This window comes from Barbus barbus (genome assembly GCF_936440315.1).
Source record: "Barbus barbus genome assembly, chromosome: 9".
NCBI classification, from domain to species: domain Eukaryota; kingdom Metazoa; phylum Chordata; class Actinopteri; order Cypriniformes; family Cyprinidae; genus Barbus; species Barbus barbus.
The window spans coordinates 6,461,582-6,482,061 of record NC_136737.1 but is presented as its reverse complement, the minus strand read 5'-3'; the positions used below and the strand labels follow the sequence as shown (position 1 = coordinate 6,482,061).

The window sequence follows — 20,480 nt, the reverse complement described above, 5'->3', positions numbered from 1 at the left end:
CGTTGCGTCAGCACTGACACTGGGACTCTGTGCGCTGTTCTCTCTACGCCTTGCCCTCTCTGCCTCGTGGAGTGACTGGAGGCTTGATTGGACTGATTCCCTCTTCCTGTCTCCATTCTTTGCCCTGATTTACGACCCCTGGCCTCCTATCCTGGCTGAGTTTTGTGTTCTGATACTTTAATGAGTTGAACTTGCAATTGAATCCCTGTTTTTCCCTGACACATCAGAGATCATAAACTTGGCAGGATGATCCCAGTCGTGCACCGCCACTCAGCCCAGACGCACATCTGTCTGATACTGCGCTATAAGAAGGTGATTTTGCATTTTGGATCATAACTTTGGAAACCTAACCAAATAATTTTCCCCCCTCGGTCCTTGAGTAAAACCATAAAAATACAACACAATATAATATAACATTCTTTGTTTTCCCCTATATATATATATATATATATATATACTTGTTGAGGGACAGAACTTTTAACTAATTGTTAAGTAATATGTTATTGTGGTTATAGATTTTGAATTCGTTAGTTAGTCACAAAAAACAAAATATCAGGTATTTTGGTCATTCTTTGTCTTTCACTTTCTATTACTCTGAATTATAAAAAATGCATTCATCTGTTGGTAGTATTAGGGTGCTGAAATAGTTTTATACATCATAAAATTTATTGTGCAATACAACTTTTTATTTTATTTTTGTTTTGTCTTTTTTCCTTGGGGAGACTTACACACTTAATATAATTAATATACACTTACTGTTCAATATAATCTCTACTTGCTCTTTTTGAAAGTTGTAACATTAAGTATGTATATGTGTGATTTATGTGTTTGTTGAATGTGCACTATGTAGATTATGCTGAGGGGAAGCTATCCTAATTTCATTGTACGTGTATATTGATTCATTCATTCGAAATATTACATGATTTAATTACAAGTAATGCTTAAAATACAGAAATAAATTATACAAATATAAATATTGGCAACTCAGTAGAAATATAATTAATATTATATTATATAATATAATATAGAAATAAATAAATTAAATGCATTAAAAAAGTTTTGAGTTGCAAATTATATCTTCATATTCATCTAAATTTGTCCACACATACATTACATATCTTGCAGCAGAAAAAAATAAAATAAAGAAAAAATCTAAATGAAGAGGATTTTATGAGGATTTTATCTCTTTCAGCCAAAACGTTAGAGGGCATGATTTAATTCGAAGTCAGTTGTCCCTTTTGACACAGTGTGTTGCTGTAACCTGTTTCATGAAACCCTAACTATCACCGAAGATTCAAGATGGATTTAGTAAAAACCACATCACTAGACACTTGGACCCTTATGATTGATATCTTTATTCACTTATTAGTGTTTTTGGAGGAGACTAGTCTTTAGTTGTTTGCTGAAGGTCTCAGCAGAGCAAATGCGTTACAGTATTGTGTTCCTCCATAAAAAGTAACTAATTGTGTTACTTAGTTACTTTTTATGGAAAGGCCCTTTGATGCCAAAAGTGAAATGAATAAGCCTCAGACTGAATGAAATCCTCTGGACCTCACTCCCAATTTCTTTCAACATGGGGAAAGGAGAGATGTCAGTCAATAAATGGGAAAACAAACTTATTTGAAAAAGTAACTATGATTTTTTTTTTGTAAATTTAAAAGTAATGTTTTACATTAAAAATGTAATCTGATTATGTACCTCACGTTACCTGGAACTGTGTTACCCCTAACACTGAATGTTTCTGGAGCGAAGCTTCTGTAAAGTGACTTTGTGCCCCGTTTTGAGTGAACCACTAGGTGGCGGTATTTACTGTAGTGACTATTGAAAATAAAATTTTTTTTCTTTTTACTTTATTACTATTTATTTACAAATAAACTGCTTGTATTCTTGCTGAAATTATATAACAAATGCTTGTGATTGTTAAGAAGATGAAATAACCTGCATAGACCAACACTCTCTCCACCTTCAATACCACGACTGAGGGGGAGACCCTTGAGCAAGGCACCGAACCCCCAACTGCTCCCCGGGCGCCGCAGCATTGGCTGCCCACTGCTCCAGGTGTGTGTTCACTACTGTGTGTGTGCACTTGGATGGGTTAAATGCAGAGCGCAAATTCTGAGTATGGGTCACCATACTTGGCCACACACCACTTCCCTTTCAATGGTTCCTAGACACATGTGCCAGTTTAAAACAGAACAAAACTTAACTTTACCATCTATCAAGTGATTTGCTGAGAAATTATACAAGTCTCCATACGGAACTTTAATTGCTGCATACTCGATATATGCACTTTCGTCTTTGTTTCATGCATAACATCCCTAATAAATGGTCTTCACAGGTTTAGTCTGGTGTAGATGGCCCCCCTGACTAACCAGCTGATAAGTGCTCAAACTCCTTTAAAAGTAGCAAACAGACCAGATACCAGCAAACAAGCTGTTGGTTTAAGATATTTTTTTTTTTAGCAGAGCTAAGAACTCCAACATATTCAACTATAATCATGACTGATCATTACTGCATTGTCAAGATCTTATCTATCCCACCTTTGGAATTTAAAACACACATCACCCTGGGTTACTAGCACTATCATGTAACCAGGAACAATGTAACCATCACGTAATATGTGCCCTTTATTCTTTACTTTGTGTTTCTATTTCTTAATGTTTTTTGCGTTGATTATCATGCAGGTGAACACCCGATAAAATAATGGGAATCTATTTTGTCGTCACTCTGTTTGTGTTTCTCATTGATGGTAAGTCAAAGACTGCTTTTACAATCCTTTCTTCTTTAAGCGCTTAATTTCACGTCAACGTTGGTTCCTTAACATGGCGTTTATTCATTTAGCATGTCTGGTTCATGCCATAAGAACTCGTTGGCCGCTTGTCATGAAAAAAGGTCCTTGAATCCTGGAAAGTGTCATAAAAGTCCACATTAAAATTCTTTTGGCTTTACACATGAATAATGACAACTATTAATGCAGCACTGCAGAGCATCGGCAAGCATCTGTTCATCAGCAGTTTGTTGGGCAACTATGATGTAATCTCGTGCCTAATATTTTAACTTCAAAATACATTTGCTGCACATTAAATTACATCACGTTTAAATGTTAAACTTATATCAGACAGACTTATTGCAGGAAATTATGACTAATGACTAACTATTTAAAAAAAATAAGCCACAGCATTTACACTAGTAATGATTAAACAATCACATACATTATTTGACACATAAAATAATCAAATAATACAGATTCACTTGCATTTATAATATAATTAGGGACAAGCATCGAAGGTACTATGGCACCTGTTGTAATTTAGTTTTCTTCCTTTTCTTCTTCTTTTCTTCCACTCTGGGTGTCTGGTGGCCCATAAAAGCACTTTTTTGGTTATGAAAGTTATGAAATGACAGAAGACAGTCTCAACATTAACCCAGCAAATGTGGCATCTCTAACTGAAACTCTCTAGCGCCACCATATGTTAAGTCAAGTCAAGTCACCTTTATTTATATAGCGCTTTTAACAATACAGATTGTGTCAAAGCACTTAACAGTATCAAACTAGAGGATAGAGTGTCAGTAATGTATACCACGATTAAACGCTCAATTTTCAGTTAAAGGCATTTCATTATTGAATTCAGTGTTGTCATTTTCTGTAAATAGTATCTGTGAAATCAAATCGATGATAATCGCTCGAAATGAAGTGTCCCCAACTGAGCAAGCCAGAGGCGACAGCGGCAAGGAACCAAAACTCCCTCTGTGACAGAATGGAGAAAAAAACCTTGGGAGAAACCAGACTCAGTCAGTGGGCCAGTTCTCCTCTGGCCAAACGAACCAGCAGTTCAATTCCAACCCCAGCCATGTCAGATTGTGTAAAGGGCTTATCTGATTCCCGCGGTCTTGTCTGTGGGGCATTTTAATTTATAATTTAATGTATTTGTTATTTTTGTGTTTTATTCATTATTTGAAGTCATTAATATATATGATTTAAAATGTGTCCAAAATTTCACCCATGTTTATGCTAATACATTTTGAACTGTAAGGGCTAGAAACATTTCCCCCCCTCTGATTCCTGCTCATGCTGATTCCATTTTCAGCATGATGTAATTTTCCATCATAAGAATTTTTCCGCCAATTTTTTTTTTTTCAAAAAAACCTACTTTAAAAAAAAAAAAAAAAAAAAATTCCTAGATTCTTCATTCAATTTTCACCAAAATGTACACACATCATCAACAAATTAGATGAAAAGCTCACCAATGCTCTGTCTTATTCAGACCAAAAGTTGGTGTGAGTTATAACAGCCATAACCTGAGGCACCGGCATAGTTTCGGCACATAGCCACCTAGTGGTCAGGAGATATGAAAAAATGGCTGTTTTTGCTTATAACTTCTGAACAGTTTGCCCAAAACCATAAAATCTGTCTCATTAGATTCAGTACTGCAAGCTTTCAGTACTGCACCATTTGTGCCGTTGGCCATTTTGAATTTTGTACTACAAAGCTGCATTTTATAAACACATTAGCATAATTTTACGAAACTCAGCATGGGCCATCAGCACGATGCCCTGAAGTAGCCTGTAAACGTTCAAGCCAGCGCCACATAGTTGTGAAATCAAATATTCACATGCTTATAATTTTGGATGCGGTTGACTTATTATCATGGGAGTCATCTCCTTAGATTCCTGAACCCTTGCCAAATCCAACAATACCAAACATGAGGGGTTTTACCTTATGGTTTGTGCAACGTTGTGATATAGCATATAAACAACTTTTTCGAATATCTTCAAAACGTTAGTCTGATTGAGACAAAAACTCCATAGGACATTCAAAAACATAGGTTTTTGACTATACGGTGATGGCCAGATATCAAAATTTTGATAATAAGTGGCAAAAAAATAAATAAAATTTTTATGTTCTCATAGAAATAAGTGTCTATAACTCCAAAACAAAATGAGATATTTTCACCCAGTTTGGCGCACATATGCATGAGGACACATAAAACAAGTTGTGGGATTGTGCCTCTTGGTGGTGCTATAATTGAACAAAACATGAAATTGCTTTTAAATGCAATACAACGTTATGACATAAAATGCAATATTTTATGAATGCTTTGGTGCCATCTGCACCATGCCCTGAATGTTCTCAGAAAGTTTTGAGACTGTACCACCTTGTGGTCAAATTTTATGTTATGTGGTCAAATTTTGTAATCAAAAAATGTCAATAGATTTTGATTAATTTTGTCATGTTGTCATGAAACTGGTCTCAGTAGATTCATTTGGTCACACTAAGAACATAGACAGCAATATTGCCATAGTTGGCCAAGCTTCCTGTCAGCCATTTAGATTTTTTTTTAACTCCTCCTAGACCGTTGGCCTGATTTTCACAAAACTCAAATCTGATCATCTTTAAACTATGCTGGCAAACTTTTGGATTTTGTGCCAATAGACAAAATTATTTACGTATACCATCTCAACAAATTTGATGGCATGATGCGTTAATGACTCTGAGGCTTGTTTCTGTAGTGCTTGGCCCCTAAATTGCTGCCACAGCTTGAAACGAAACAGCAAGTGTGACGGCACAAAAATCATCAAAAAACTTATCAACATTGGTGACAACATAAAAACATTTAGTGTTTCTGTCACTGGTAAGTCTCTGGCTGATGAATGTTGTGAGGTGTGTAATTATTTTCAGGGAAACACACAGCTAGGCAGCCAGGCAGTTCTTTACATCATTACATGTCCCTTGTCTCTTGTCCCCCATGTTTCTTTACTTTTGGGTTGTTAGGGTGCTTGACATTTGTGGCTGGAAGGTGGTGAAGGTAATTAGTGATGACTATTTGCTCCCCCGAGTCAAACAAGTCTAGGGATGTCCCCGAACCCAAATACTGTTTTCGGAAAGAAATGATGCATTTCAGAGAGCCCCTAAAGGGACGTGGTGACAAAAAGATTCAATGCTTTTGTGTTGTCTCAGAATTATATTGTTGGGTAAATATATTGTGTATAATTTTCGGGCATCAGGGAGGTACATCAATATCAGGGGATTGAAAACGCTTTTGAATGTGTGCTTGCTTTTTACTTTCACTTTCGAATTCGCGATCACACGCACTATGTGCATAGGGAGCGGCGGTAATGATTTTACAGGATAAAATATTTGTCAATGATGCTTTCTCAAGCCAACGTGATCACAATAATTATAAATAGCATTTCAGTAGTTGGCTTTTTTCAAGCCAACTTAATAATAATAATAATAAGAAGCCAGTAACAGCTCACAGTAAGTTCATAGTAATAAACCACTAATAATAATATGTTTTAATAGCCTTTTAGTAGATTTCTCACGGTTTTCCTGCTGCTTTAAATAAAGAGAGCTCAAGAAAGTTCCTAATTTTCACGTTTAAACATTCAAGTGGACCATTTAAGCCATTCAAGTGCAAGACACCGTGAAAGACTACTGACTACTGTACTTGCAAGTACCTGATGCACTCGCACATGGACAAACTCTTCTCAGACTGCACATGAGTAGTAAATTACGTTATCTTTCACGTCTTCTTGTGCAAATATACAGACAGTTGTCAAAATGCGTGTCTTGACAAGTATTCTTGTGGAAATTACAGTCGGAAACAGTTAAGAAAATATCAGATGTGTGTCAATATAACTGTCATAATCTCCAGCTGGTGTGCCCAGGACAGCCATCAGAAGGCACTTTGCCTCTGCTATTCAGTCACGGACTTCATTTCCCATAACCCCTGACCCATCATACCTGATTGTTACCTCATCAGTCTCTGCCTATTTAATCCCTGTTCACTCAGTCACTATCTTGGTTCCCTGTGTTGTGGTTTTTTGGGGTCTTAACCCTCTGGTTGTGTTTGGGTCAACTTGACCTGATTTTCTTTTCCTGAAAATACTAGTTAACGTTATCGCATTGGTCTCAAACTTACTGACTTTGTTCACACAGTGTAGAAGTACTTCTCAGAATTTATTTGAGAATTTTTGTAATTTTTTGTGGGTTTTAGTCACACTTGTGGTGATTCAAGTCAAAAATGACCAGGCTCTAAACAATTGCTTATAAATCTCTCATTATGCTATATTATCGCCAAATATTGGGCTCATTCTTTTTGTCAACTTGTTTTCTTTCATTTAGGACTGGTTTTGTGTTTCTATTTGCATCTGATTAATTGTAGGCCTCATTTATCTGAGAGTAGGTACCTCGTTTTGAGTGAAAAAAATTTTTTTTCACAATATTAAACAAAAAAATATCCAAATTTGCACTGTTTATCACACTAGTGCGCTTTAATGTGTAATCAGGAAGTTTGCTTTTAAATGCTTTTATTTTGTACAAAATTGCACTTGTCAAAAATGGCCGGCCATTGCAAGTGAATGGGGAAGATCACAAAAAAAACAGCACCAGTACTCTGTGAGAACATGAAAGCCTCAAAACCTATTGTCATAATGTTTTGTCTAGAATATGTCATGAAAGAAAATATTATTTTGAAGTCAATGCAGGCAAATAGGCAGGTTGAGCATTTGTGTGTGTTAGAGTGAGAGACAGAGAGAGAGAGAGAGAGGGAGAGAGTTACCATTTGGTGCAGGTTGAAGAGAGATCCCTATATGATAAGAGCTTTGGGTGTACAGCTATACACAATGAAAGCGCTATATAAATGCCTCATTCAATCTGTAACGGAGCCAACGAGACATGAAGCGTACGGATCCATTTGCAAGCTTAAAACATGGTCAAACACAGGCAGGGTCGAACATCAGTAGATAGATATGTTGAGGGCAAGACACAAGAGTATTCTGAGAGCATGCGTGGGTCATCGATCCAAAGGGCTTGACAATAGGGGTAATCTGAGAACAGTAATCCAAACAGGAGCAAACAGAGTCCGAAAGGCAAGACAAAAGGGCAATCCAAAAACACAAGCGCAATAATCAAACAACAGGTAAACAGGCTTGGCAAGACTAAGACTTGTTTCTCTTACTTTCATTCTTCCCCATTGACTTTCGATGGCCGGCTATTTTTGACAAGTGTGACTTTGTGCAATTTTGTACAAAATAAAAGCACTTAAAATCAAACTTCCTGTTTAAAAATGAAAGCACACTAGTGTGATAAACAGTGCAAATTGTTATAATTTTTTATTTTTGTTTTCTCTTGTTTGGTGGGTGTGTCAAAGTCAGCCCAATCAGCAGCAATGTGTATAAACCACGCGGTATTAAAGAGACAGATCGCACAATGGGTCTAAGTGAAGTCCTTTAATATGTGTCCGCTGAAGCTAGGTATGCGCAAACAACTGAAGATATTAGAAGACATGTTTGTTGTAAGAGTTTTATAGTAACATAGCATATCAACATGATGATGATGATGAATTTGTAAGTTAATGTAATCAAAATATGTTCACAAGAACAAGTATATTGTTTGCACATGCTTATTTACCTTAAAGGCAAAATAACTGAAATAATAAGAGCACAAGTATAAATCTGGAACTTCTTTAAGTCTGTCTAAATATCATGTAGTCTTCTGGTCCATATCCTTTCCTTAGGAAGGTGTGCTAGACATTGATTAATGTAACATAACAAATACTATACATATTTATATATTTTGCTATTGTATTGTGGAGTGACACTTTCATAAACGTTTCTATGCTCCTCTGATTATATAATGGTAAATATTACAATATCACAGCACAACAGCAGTGATCAGCAATAATGATAAGCCTAATACTCACAATAAAATAAGGTCATATATTATAATATGTTGAATGGTCATATAAGGTCATCATAACACAGTCTCGGAGGTAAGAAGTGGATTATCCTTCACTTGAATTTTTTGACTTTTCATCCTGAAATACGAGGCAAATGTTGGATCACAATAATTAACCACAGTTCCCACAAATCCCTTCACTCGATTGGGATGTTCTCTTTTATTCTGGACGGCAGTGACTGTAACATCGAGCGTATTTTGCTGTATTAAACATGTATTTATACCGATATCATCAAGCTCTGAAAATTCTTCAAAAAGAACACAGAGTGGCCTTCTCAGCTTCCATTGTTGCAACACTTGCGTCATCAGAACAGGGTGTTCAACGCACCACCGTTTCCGTTTAATAAACGTTTTGCACCGTTTTTTCGGGGCTGAACGCAGCCCAGATGTTAACAAGCAGAATCACTGAAGGAATGAGAAACAATACCTAAACAAAACAGAAACAATAACTAAAACTGCCTTAAATGAAATCAACTGAAATAAATGCAGCATGAAGCATGTCACCATTGTTGCATTTCATATGCTGACTGTTGATGAATGGCACCTTCACAATGAATTGGTCAATCTGGTTGACAATATGGTTCGGATGGTTTTGAGACTAAATGATTCACATGCTTCTCAATCCATAAAAAATCAAGGCTTTCATCATGTTTCTCATTAGGACTTCGCTGGCTCTACTGTATGATGTATTTAGTGCACCCTGTCTGTAAAATGCTTTTATTGTTCCCGATGGTCTAATTTTGGACACTAGAAGGCTCTATAATTATCAATAAAAGCCTGTGGTGTGTATGCTTTCTAACTAATAAAATGCCAAGTGTCAAGATTTGTCTGGTTAACATGGCTAGATGGTTCTTAAAAGGTGTAATTATCTTTCCACATTGACAGCTATTCCAGTGTTACATCTTTTTCTTTCCTTTGGAGGCTGTTAAAATAGACTTGTGTTTTTCCAGGTAAGACAAGCGTAATGGCATTATGACTCATTATCACACTACACGTCCACAAAAATTGCACTTATTCTTAAAACGACCCCCTGAGATCGACAAAAAATAAACAGGATATGACCTTTATGAAAAAAAGTGTGACGTCAAGAACACGTTGTCTTCTCAGAAATAACTTCTCTTGCAGGAGCTAAGACAACTAGTGAAGCTAACACTGCTTATTCGGCATTTAACAGTGTGAATTATGAGGTCATGGAGAGACATGCATATGTGTAAGTATCGATTTTGATATTTCATCTCATTTAACCGAAAGGTGAGATTTGCTGCTTGCAGTTGTGGGAGGAATTAAAAACAGAGACCTGAAGTTAAATGCTTTCTGTTTTCCGTAGTGACGTTAGCACGGTTTTTGCGTGGGTTACTTTATCAAAGATGAAGTAGATTATATACCTATGTGTCAAATACACAGATGTTTTTTCATGTAGCCACAGATACACTTCTAATTCAGTACTCCTACTGCTTAAAGGGGTCCTATTATGCTTTTTCACTTTTTGAATTTTAGTCAGTGTGTAGTGTGTATGTTTGGGCATAAAACTATCTACAAAGTTACAAATCTCAAAGTCCACTCCAAACGGAGATATTTCGTTTTTTAAAAATCCCTTTTCAAGAACTACAACGAACGGCTCGTTTGGACTACAGTTGTTTTGTGACATCACAAATTTTAAATCCTGCCCACTGAAATTCGACTGGTCAGAGGGTGGGGAGAACACTTGGTTGAGCTCTGCACGTTTCAAAAATCGAAACCCAGTGCGGGTGTTTTTATATCACTGTATTTCTGATGGAAAACAACTGTTTTCAGAAAATGTGGGATGTCATTTTCATTTAATCTTGCATATAATGTCTGATAAAGCAGCTGAGCAGAGCTCTGTTTTGTGTGCAGCGTTACCGTGGAAACCTTGAGCTCTTCTGCTCCAACAGCGCCTCCTGCTGGTAGAGAATTAATTTGGATATATATGCCGCCACAAATAGTGTAAATCTGTGGGACTATATAGATTCAACTGTATAACCGTTTCAGTACAATTCATGTTATAATGTTAGAATCAAAGAACAATAAACATAATACATATTACTGTTGAACTTATCTGTAGTCAATGCAGTTATTTTTAAGCTGTTGTTGGCATCCCATCTAAAACGTGATTTAGCCAAAAACAACAACATCATTACCACTTTAATATGTCTTGCAATATCCGTGCATGCAAAGGTTCTGCACGATCCTCTTGTTCAATATTCTCGAGGTCTGAATTGATATGGCAATATTGACGAACTTGCTGTTTTGGCAAGGGGCGGGGCAATACTGAAACACAGTCTAAACTGTTTACCAATCACAACGCACTGGGACAGCTAACCAATCACAACACATTTCGTTCCTCGGAAGACGGGCCTTCATCAAACCCGGAACTAATCGAGCCATTTGTGTCAGGCCGGGGAGAAAGGTATTGTATTAATGTAAATTATGTGAAAAATAATGCAATTTTCGAACCACCAAGCATGAGAGCATGTTCTAGTACACCCCCAAAACAAAATCAAGACTTTGTAAAAGAGCATAATAGGACCCCTTTAATGCAACCTCTGTTTGGTCAAGAATATAGTTCAGTATAAGTCTATAGGCTACTATTTAAATACCAAGAAATTGTGTCTATAATGTGTTTTATTTTGATAAACATGGTACATTAAGATTAGGTTACAAGAGAAGACTTTTTACTGGCATAAAAACATGTATTTGTGGAGCTGAATGGCTGCGTCCAAAATCGCGTAGCCTACTTCGCTGCTCTGTGACAAAAGTAGTATGTCTGAATTCACAGTATTCAGTAAATATTTCAAAGCTCAAAATAGGTCCAAAAATTCTGCATGCAGGTCCATCGACATTTTTCAGAGAGCAGAAAGGCAGTTTTAGTCACTGCTGGTGTAAACAGGACTTTAGGTAGGCTATACTACGTGTGTAGTGATTGTCAACAACCCCAAAACTCATCTACAAGTTTTAAAGAACTTGAAGTTGTAATGGTTCTCACAGGATTTTGCAGGTCTGGTATATTTTATCTTCTCATGGCGACTGGTGCATATTCTACTTGAGCTTCCTCTTCCTCATTCTGTAAAAAAAATAAAAAAATTAATATATATATATATATATATATATATATATATTTATCTAACTGCAGTTAGATTTGAGATTCAGGGTGAGTTTAGATAGGCTATCTTTTTCTTTTTTTTTACTTACAGTGATCAGGTTGAGAACTGAAATACTGTAAACTGTCTTTAAAATCTAGTTAGGCTAATAATGCTTTTGGAAAATTCAGCCCAGGACAGTATGTTCCACTGACAGAAAAAAGTGCAAATAATTTTGAGGTGACTTAACCTTAAAAAAACAACAATATAAGTTTGACTGACTGCTAAATTGATATAGAGATGAACAGCATACCTTTGGAATAAATCTTACTGTTTTATGGACTTTTCTGGTGTTGAATGTTGGCTCAATGTAAGTGATCTCTTCAGGAGTCAGAACTGTTTGAAACATAAAAGATGCATTAAACAACAACAACTCAATCTTAACTAGATCTAGTTCTTCACAACATACGTGTTGTTATTATTGGGCTGTCAAAGTTAAAATATTAATGCACATATTTAATGGTTAATTAATTGTGCAATATGAACATGTTTAATAATGCTGCATTACATGGTTTTAATGGCTTTAACAAATGAATTCCATTTGAATTTCTTACAGACATTCGAGATAATTTATAAATCATGTAAGTCAAATGCTAAAGTAATTTTAAAATTTTTTATGGTATGATGAAATGTAATAAGTTGAAGCTGAAGTAAAATGCCATGTAATTCTACACATTTTAATGTGAATACCAACTGAGTGCTGCATCTTTACACTTGTAGGATTATGTTTCTGAGTTATTGTATCATTAAATTAATGCAGAATTGGATTTCTGTCTTGTTTCTGTATTTCCAGTGTGTTTTAATGCATTTTGAGAAATGCAAAATTTGTTTTTCTGAGCTAGACGTGTATAGAGCGTTGTCCAATGTCACTTTATAGATAACAGCCAAACAACTTGCCTTTTTGATCAGTTTTTTCCAGATATTTCCTGCACATGAGAAATATCCCAAATGCAGCCACAATCAACAGAGATCCAGAAGTAGCAGCAACAAAGACCAGCGCTATCAGAGATCCAGAGCCTGTAATGATAGAGAGAGACAAACATTAGTGTGAGTGAAATTGTCAGTCTGACCTATTGTCGTCGTGATGTATTGTCAAGTATGGTGACCCATACTCGAAATTGGTGCTCTGCGTTTAACCCATCCAAGTGCACACACACAGCAGTGAGTAGTGAACAAATGCACACACACACACACACACACACACACACCGTGAACATTGGTACATTGATACATGAACATCCCTCTCAGTTGTTGCTGCTTTACTTGTTGACACCATAATTTACTTTATGCTTTTGATTCAGTTTCTGATTGTGAATTTGACAGATGTTCGCTATAATGGTTAGGAAACAAAAACTATTGGTAGTCTGCATTTATAAAGAAACAGAATGTAACGATTCTGATCTATTGTCTAATCACTGAAATCAGCTCTGGTCATTATAATCAATTCAGTAAATATAAGTAAACTCTAATATCAACTGTCACATGTTCCCTATGTCTTGTTAGGACTTTTGTGTTACTTCCTGTCTTGAGTGCCATGTTTGTAGTTTTTTCTCAGGTGATTGACTCCCCCAGGTGAGCCTCATTTGTGTTTATATAGCCCTTGCGTTTCCGCTTTTTCAGTTGTTGAATGTCAATGTGTTTCTGTTCCCCACAGTCCTTGTTTCTTGGTTCTTGTTTTGCCAGTGAGTTTAAAAAATAATACCCTCTTGCATTTAGATCTGTCTCTTTGCCTGCCTTCTTATCTACTCCACCATTAACACAAAGTAACGTTTACATACACATTTGCATAGTCAAATTTAACAGGCAAAGTCAGAGAAAGTAGGTCCGAATGTGAAGAGTGTGTAAAAGCCACATATATTCCAGATTGTGGACTAGGTAACGAATGAATGCTAATCAACTGTTTTTGGCCTATCATTGGTAACACTTTACAATAAGGTTCATTAGTTATCATTAGTTAACAACATTAGTGAACATGAACTAAGAATGAACAATACTTCTACAGCATTTATTAATCTTAATGTTAATTTCAGCTTTACTAATGTATTATTACAATCACAAGTTGTGTGTGTTAACATTAGTTAATGCACTGTGAACTAACATGAACAACTGTATTTTTATTGGCTAACCTTAATAAATAGTGTAATAAATGCATTCTTCATTGTTTGTTCATGTTAGTTAATACATTAATAAATTACACCTTATTCTTAGTTCTGTCTCACAGCTAACAACTTTCCAAGCAGCTCGTTTTTAATACAGCCCTTTTTATGGACAAGTTCAGGTATAAAGAAGTGGCTGAGTAAATACAAACACACTGTGTGTTGTTTAGTGTAGCTGAATGTATTGAAGCACAACTATTGGCCAACTATACGAATCTTCATATCAAAATCTACCAAACTTCTCATTGAGACTGGCTGTATTTCACCCTCTGAATTTTTGTGTATGAGGGTAAATTGATCAATCCTTTCAGCACATGACCAGTAGACTGAGATGAGTAAATAAATGCTAATCTCACCTGCACATGGTTGACAGAGCTGACTGATGTTCAGGTGTCTGGTCTGGTTGCTGATGGGATTGTTGAGCACACAGCTGTAGGTGTTTTTATCCTGATATTCCACCTCCAGAGGTAGAGAGAGACTGATGCTGAGATCAGACACACTGATGCTGGACAATAAACTGTTTCCTTTGTACCAGGAGAGAGTCACATGACTCACATTCACCACTGAACACAACAATGAACAATATGATGATGATGATGATGATGAAGAAGAACAGCGTGAAGAGTTACTGCTGATAACAGGAACAGGCAGACGAGCTGAAAACATGAATAAAATCAGATTAAATAATATTTTTGAATAAGAGGGCTGTTTTTGATGGTGTTTAATGTATTGAGGGAGAGTTTGTGATGTTATTCACAAACAATAGACTATTGTGATTACAGTTGTTTTCTTTAATTTGAGATGCCAACTTCATAATAATCATTAAAAATTTAAGTATTCTGAAAAGTCAAACATAAATTTGACTCTCAAGATACTTTCAAGATTAAAATTTAATAAGGATATACTAGAATTATAACAACGTAAAAAACTCGCCATATACTGTAAGACTAAAATTCTTGATCACGCTGTTGGTCTGTAGTTTATAGAGTCCAGTGTGTTCAGTTCTGGTGTTTGTGATGATCAGAGATCCAGTTTGATCGTCCAGCTTCAGTCTGTCTCTGAATCTCCCATCAAGAACATCATCAAATACAGTCATGCTGTCTTCTATTACATCAATTTGAGCTATTAAAGTCTTGTTATCTCCAAACCGCCACCGAATCACATCATCATCCATCATTTCAGTAAGACCAGAGTTTAGAGAGACTGAATCTCCCTCCAGCACTGACACTGACTCCACTTCATCTGTATCAGCAAACACACCTGAAGAACAGAGAGTTGTCACATATTAAGGGATATTAACTTTATGTTGGTTTACTTTACTTGGATCAGAATGTTGTAATTATTTAGAAGCGAAATGAAGAACACAAAACAGCACCACACAGGAAATAAAAAAATAACTCAAAGTAAAATTGAGAGAATCTGAATCTGTCCTTAAATTATTATGTGATGATAGATCTGAATCCAAACTATATTGTAAATACTTGTTCAATTTCAGAATATCTGAAAATAATAGCAAATTTACTCTAAAGCATGAACTAAATCAATAAGTACACACACACACACACACACACACACACACACATATATATATATATATATATATATATATATAACATACATACATTTATTACTTACCAGCCAGTTTGCACAAAAACAAGCAGAACAAAATCACGACATGACCCATTTTCTTTAAGCACTGTACTATTATAACAGCTGAAAACAGACTAGACAGGACAGAAGTGAGATATCAATCTGTGTGAATCCTCCCCCAACCCAACAGGATCTGACCACCCTTCACTGAAAGAGCACTGTGACCACATAGGCCTATGACAAAACATTCTCTAGCTTTACTGTTCTTACTAGCAGAAAACTTTAACACAATTATCAGTGGATCACAATTTTTCTGTATCTTTTCTTTCAATCTTTCACTCTACAGATAGGGCACAATTGCACTTTGTTAATGTGCAGGATACTCCACAGGTTTTACCTGTATTTGGAATTATATATTGCACTGTGTTATGTTTAAGGTTCAAAATGAAAGTCAGTAAACTTAAGAGTTCATGAATGATGCATGAATGGTACGAATCCTGTCAGTGTCTTGAATCCTGTCAGTGTCATTTGTTTCCCCAAAATTAGTGAGGGATTCATCACTGCATTTCAACTAAAAATGCGCTTGTTGCGCAATGAGTAGTATTATACTCCAGACATGTAGACGGAGAAGTAGGCTATATATTATGTGTAATATTAAACACACAGTGTGTGCTTAGTTTAAAAAAAATAATAATAATAATTGCAGTCTCAGTGTACATCAGTGGCGGTGAAACTGCGTGGTGGGTTGTGGAACTGCACTCTCGCTGAGTTTGAGTGCGAGAGTAACGCGTGTGAACCACGAGTGCCCTACTAAAACTAGAGGCTCATGTTTTCCAGGTAAATGGTGGGAAATATGTGAGACTAGTAGTGTGTGAAGCAAGTCTCTGTAGTATTACGGGTCCATTTCTTTGCCCCCACCCAAAGAAACCAAAACTACAAACTACGCCCTTACACATGTTCCACTGAAGTATTGCTCTTATGTATTTCTTTCCTTCATCTGACACATAAATGTACACCTTGTTATTTTCCATTTATGTTGGACAGGATGTTGGAAACTTATTCTTTATGCATAATGTTTTATTTGCACGGAAGTGTTCCAGCATACGAATACGACGCTTGGTATCCATTTGAATCTTTTTCTTTAATTTTCATATTTTAACACTTAATCATCTGTAATCAGTATCACTTATACTTATGATAATTGATTTTTAATCAACTACACTATTACGGAAAGACTTCGTCTGCCTGGATCTCTTCTCAGTGCATCACATTTGCATAGGCAAAATTAAGATGCAAAAACTCGGACATAAGACGAAAACAAAGGATCAACGGAGCAGCATTTGGAATTAATTCTAACAAACACAGCCGCTGACATGATGGGATGCTGTTTTTTGCTCACTCTGTTCGTTTTGCTCATTCAAGGTAAGACGTTTAAATTTGTAACCTCAACGCTTTGGATTTTCAGCGATGGAAAATGGCAATTTCACATTATCAACTTCGAAAACCGTATCTTGGATTGTATTTGTCGCTGTATTTGTACCCCAATAGTTCTTTCGTTTTTATGCCAAATTTCTCCAGGGAAAAATGGTTCAGTGGCATGCTGTTAATTTAATGGCTCATCAACATAATAACATAACATATTTAAGAACCCTTGATGCCAAAAAGTTTATATAGCTATAAGGAGAAATAGCCTATCTTAAATGATTGCTTAATAATTTAAAGTTTAACAGATTATGAACTGAATCATGCTTACTGTTTTATTCATAACACTTCATTGAAATTATATTAAGTAAACATTATTTACTAACTATGTATTTGTGTTTTCAGGTGTGTTTGGTGATGATGTGGTGACAGTGATGGAGGGAGATACAGTCACTCTATACACTGATATCACTAAAAAAGAACATGACAAGATGCTGTGGTATTTTGAAGACACTCGCATGGCTCTGATCAATGGACATCCCAATACGAGCTGTTTATATGACGGTGAAGGCGGGAGATTCAGAGACAGACTGAAGGTGGACTATAAGACTGGATCTCTGATCATCACAAACATCACAACTGAACATGCTGGACGTTATGAAGCAGAGCTCATCAGAAGTGAGAGTTCAGGCAAAAGACAAAGTTTAAACAGAAACCGCAAATGTGACAGTACAAAAATCACCCAAAAAATCAGCACCAGTCATGATGATACCATAAAAACCTTCAATATGATTGTAAATGGTGAGTTACTCAATGTTAATTAAGTATTGGAAAATTAATTGGCATTTTTTTCTATTATAATAGAAAGATAGGGATAATATAAAAACATATGTAACTTTATTGGCATGCTTTAAATGTAATGGTTCATCAACATAAAAACAGCATTTCTGATTATATGACATCACTGAAATCCTGAGATCCTGCATAACACAAGTGGATTAGAAAAAGTTTGGATGGATGTTATTGAAGTTGTATGTTAGTAAATGGCATTTTACAACATTTTTATGGTAACCTAACATTATGGCATTGGAGAATGTTTTTCCTGCAGATATACAAGTGAACAGATTTTTGTTAACATCAATATAATGTCAATGTGTTCTTTTGTATTTCTTCATTTTTACTCCAGCTGCTCTGTCTGATCAAGTCAAAACCGATGAAGGGTCCCGTATGGAGAAGAGGGAGTTTGACTTGGGTATATTTTCACCCTTTTTATCTCTTATACACTGCACAAAATGTAGTTCAGTATATTTATAAATGTATTGTTCTTAAGTGGAGCTAACCTTATGGTTCACTCAAAATGATTTTACCGTTTCAAAAATATACATTTCATTTGAACACAAAATACTGCATTTCAAAAAATGAAATTTGGCAAACTTCATCCTGAACACCTGCTGCTTATAATAATTTACACTGTTTAAGACCGTAGTCATGGGAAGCCAATAACATGCTCCCTCCGAACGTGTTTCAACAAACCATGACTATTATGATACCGGAAAGACAAACAGAAACATGGCAGCTGTTTAAACACATTTAAAGTACACGATGATGTATATGCAACAATTTTATCATGAGTTCACCTTTCATAAACTATTCCATTATGGAATAATCCCTATTGTTTTAGGGATGAGGATTTTGGACTTATATGGAATATAAACACAGTCATATTCTCTCACACACATGACTGTCTCTCTTTATCTGCAGATTCAGGTCTGTCTTCAGCTGCTGTAATATGTGCTGCTGTTCTGCTGCTGGTGACTGTTGTAGCCGCTGCTGGTGTGATTTACTCTCGCTGCAAGTTCTGCAGAAATGGTGAGTTGTTACATGCAGATACTATGAGAGGGAAACATCATGTGCTTTATGCAAAATTATTATTTGGCTCTCTGGAATACTTTATTCAGATTAGGAAGTTGCAACATTTCAAAGATTTCCTGATAATGACCTTCATCATTTAATTGTGTGCATGTGTGACATTTTAATTTTTTTCACAGCAGAAAGGGAGGAAAACAAGTATGAAGGACCAATATCCATATGAGGAAAGATACTGTACTGAAAACTGATGTTACATCACACTGAGATCTGTTTGATTTTTCCTGCAAGGACGACAAAATCATCGTAATGGCAGTTTTTAACAGAATCTGATTCGCTGATAGATGACAGATGTGCTGTTTTTGTCCGATTTTAACTGTTTTTAACTTCGATTTTGATATAATAACTGTTTTTGATTTTGTTCTGCTCATATGAAGTAGGGATGAAGTACAGTCCAAAGTCTGGGCATTAAAACATGTGCAGCTAATATTAATTATTAATAGGTCACCTGTTAAATGTGATGCTCACTGTACACTGATCTAGAGTATATATTTACATTCAGTCATTTAGCAAATGTTTTTTTTCATTAAAATCAGCAGATGAGCATTACAAGCACTTTATTACAGGAGTTATTATAAGAATAATATCAGAATAAGATAATTTTTCATAATAGCTCAACAGAGGAGGTTAAGGATCTGGAAAGTGACTTTTGTCATTTTTTTGTTTGTTTAAAAAAATAAATAAATGACTAAATACTTGAATGATACAGTTATTATAAATATGCACAGGACACTTTTTACTTTTGAAGTAACTTGTTCGAAATCTCAGGGGATTTCAAGTATGTTTTATGTCAAAGGGGATTGCCTGCCAAAAAAAAAATACAAATTTGGGAATCCCTGCATTAACATGAACACAACGATGACTTTACACATGAAGAGTTTTCAAGTTTTGACCTGACTTTTGTCCAGATCAATGATTAGTGATCAAGTCAATAGATGCAAATACAATCCATTAAAATTGTAACTTTAATCTGATTATGATTTTGAATTTTTTTTTTTTGGAATCTGATTATTTAATCCAGATTGCATGAAAAACCACAAGAAAAATCAATTAGAGAAACAAGTTTTACATCACAGGCTCATTATGTGCTCTTATGCCTACAATATGTGTTGCACTACGTTTTTTTTCAAATCAAAGTTTGTAATGTAATTAATCTGTATGTGTGCTTTAGAAGACATTGTTGTGAAATTATTATGGAGAAAATGAATGTGACAGATACGCTGCCCTCATATTTATTGATGCATGAGAAAAAATGATTAAATGGTAAAATAATAAAATAAAATAAATATGAAATAAAAATAAAAATAATTCATGTTGCTATTAATTTCACTGTAAATTACCTTAAACCGTTCGAAACTAATATTTGTACTGTGGTAGTAACGTTAGTATATTTTTGTGATCTTATTTTATTTGAGTCCACTACACAGAATATTTCTGAATATTCATTACAGAGTGTTACAGTAACACTGATACATTTCTGTATTAAGT

At 35.5% G+C, this 20,480-nt stretch overlaps 2 protein-coding genes across 3 annotated transcripts; one reads left to right on the top strand and one right to left on the bottom strand.

Moving 5' to 3' along the window:
- Positions 1-11,367: 11,367 nt before the first annotated feature.
- On the bottom strand, positions 11,368-15,874 carry LOC306874916 (SLAM family member 9-like). 2 transcript variants are annotated; one of them, XM_079425247.1, is made up of 6 exons: positions 15,690-15,874; positions 14,988-15,314; positions 14,411-14,710; positions 12,796-12,915; positions 12,152-12,234; positions 11,368-11,822 (listed from the first exon to the last, which is right to left on the bottom strand). In XM_079425247.1, the coding sequence occupies exons 1-6, from the start codon at positions 15,736-15,738 to the stop codon at positions 11,769-11,771; spliced, it is 933 nt and encodes a 310-aa protein (XP_079281373.1). In that variant the 5' UTR covers positions 15,739-15,874; the 3' UTR covers positions 11,368-11,768. The 2 variants fall into 2 exon arrangements, with proteins under 2 accessions (XP_079281373.1, XP_079281372.1); XM_079425246.1 differs by lacking the exon at positions 11,368-11,822 and having other exon boundaries at positions 11,945-12,234.
- A 1,058-nt stretch (positions 15,875-16,932) lies between these two features.
- Positions 16,933-19,801, top strand: LOC306874951 (uncharacterized protein). Its single transcript, XM_079425290.1, has 5 exons — positions 16,933-17,066; positions 17,472-17,867; positions 18,253-18,318; positions 18,828-18,935; positions 19,115-19,801. The coding sequence occupies exons 1-5, from the start codon at positions 17,018-17,020 to the stop codon at positions 19,156-19,158; spliced, it is 663 nt and encodes a 220-aa protein (XP_079281416.1). The 5' UTR covers positions 16,933-17,017; the 3' UTR covers positions 19,159-19,801.
- The last annotated feature ends 679 nt before the right edge of the window (positions 19,802-20,480 follow it).

Bases quoted from the DNA above. Each gene is read 5' to 3' on its own strand.
- LOC306874916 (XM_079425246.1), bottom strand. From the start codon at position 15,738: ATGGGTCATGTCGTGATTTTGTTCTGCTTGTTTTTGTGCAAACTGGCT. The intron at 15,315-15,689 runs GTAAGTAATAAA...TCTGTTCTTCAG, and splicing joins GTTTTTGTGCAAACTGGCTG to GTGTGTTTGCTGATACAGAT. The intron at 14,711-14,987 runs GCGAGTTTTTTA...TCATGTTTTCAG, and splicing joins TTTTAGTCTTACAGTATATG to CTCGTCTGCCTGTTCCTGTT.
- LOC306874951 (XM_079425290.1), top strand. From the start codon at position 17,018: ATGATGGGATGCTGTTTTTTGCTCACTCTGTTCGTTTTGCTCATTCAA. The intron at 17,868-18,252 runs GTGAGTTACTCA...TTTTTACTCCAG, and splicing joins CTTCAATATGATTGTAAATG to CTGCTCTGTCTGATCAAGTC. The intron at 18,319-18,827 runs GTATATTTTCAC...CTTTATCTGCAG, and splicing joins GAAGAGGGAGTTTGACTTGG to ATTCAGGTCTGTCTTCAGCT.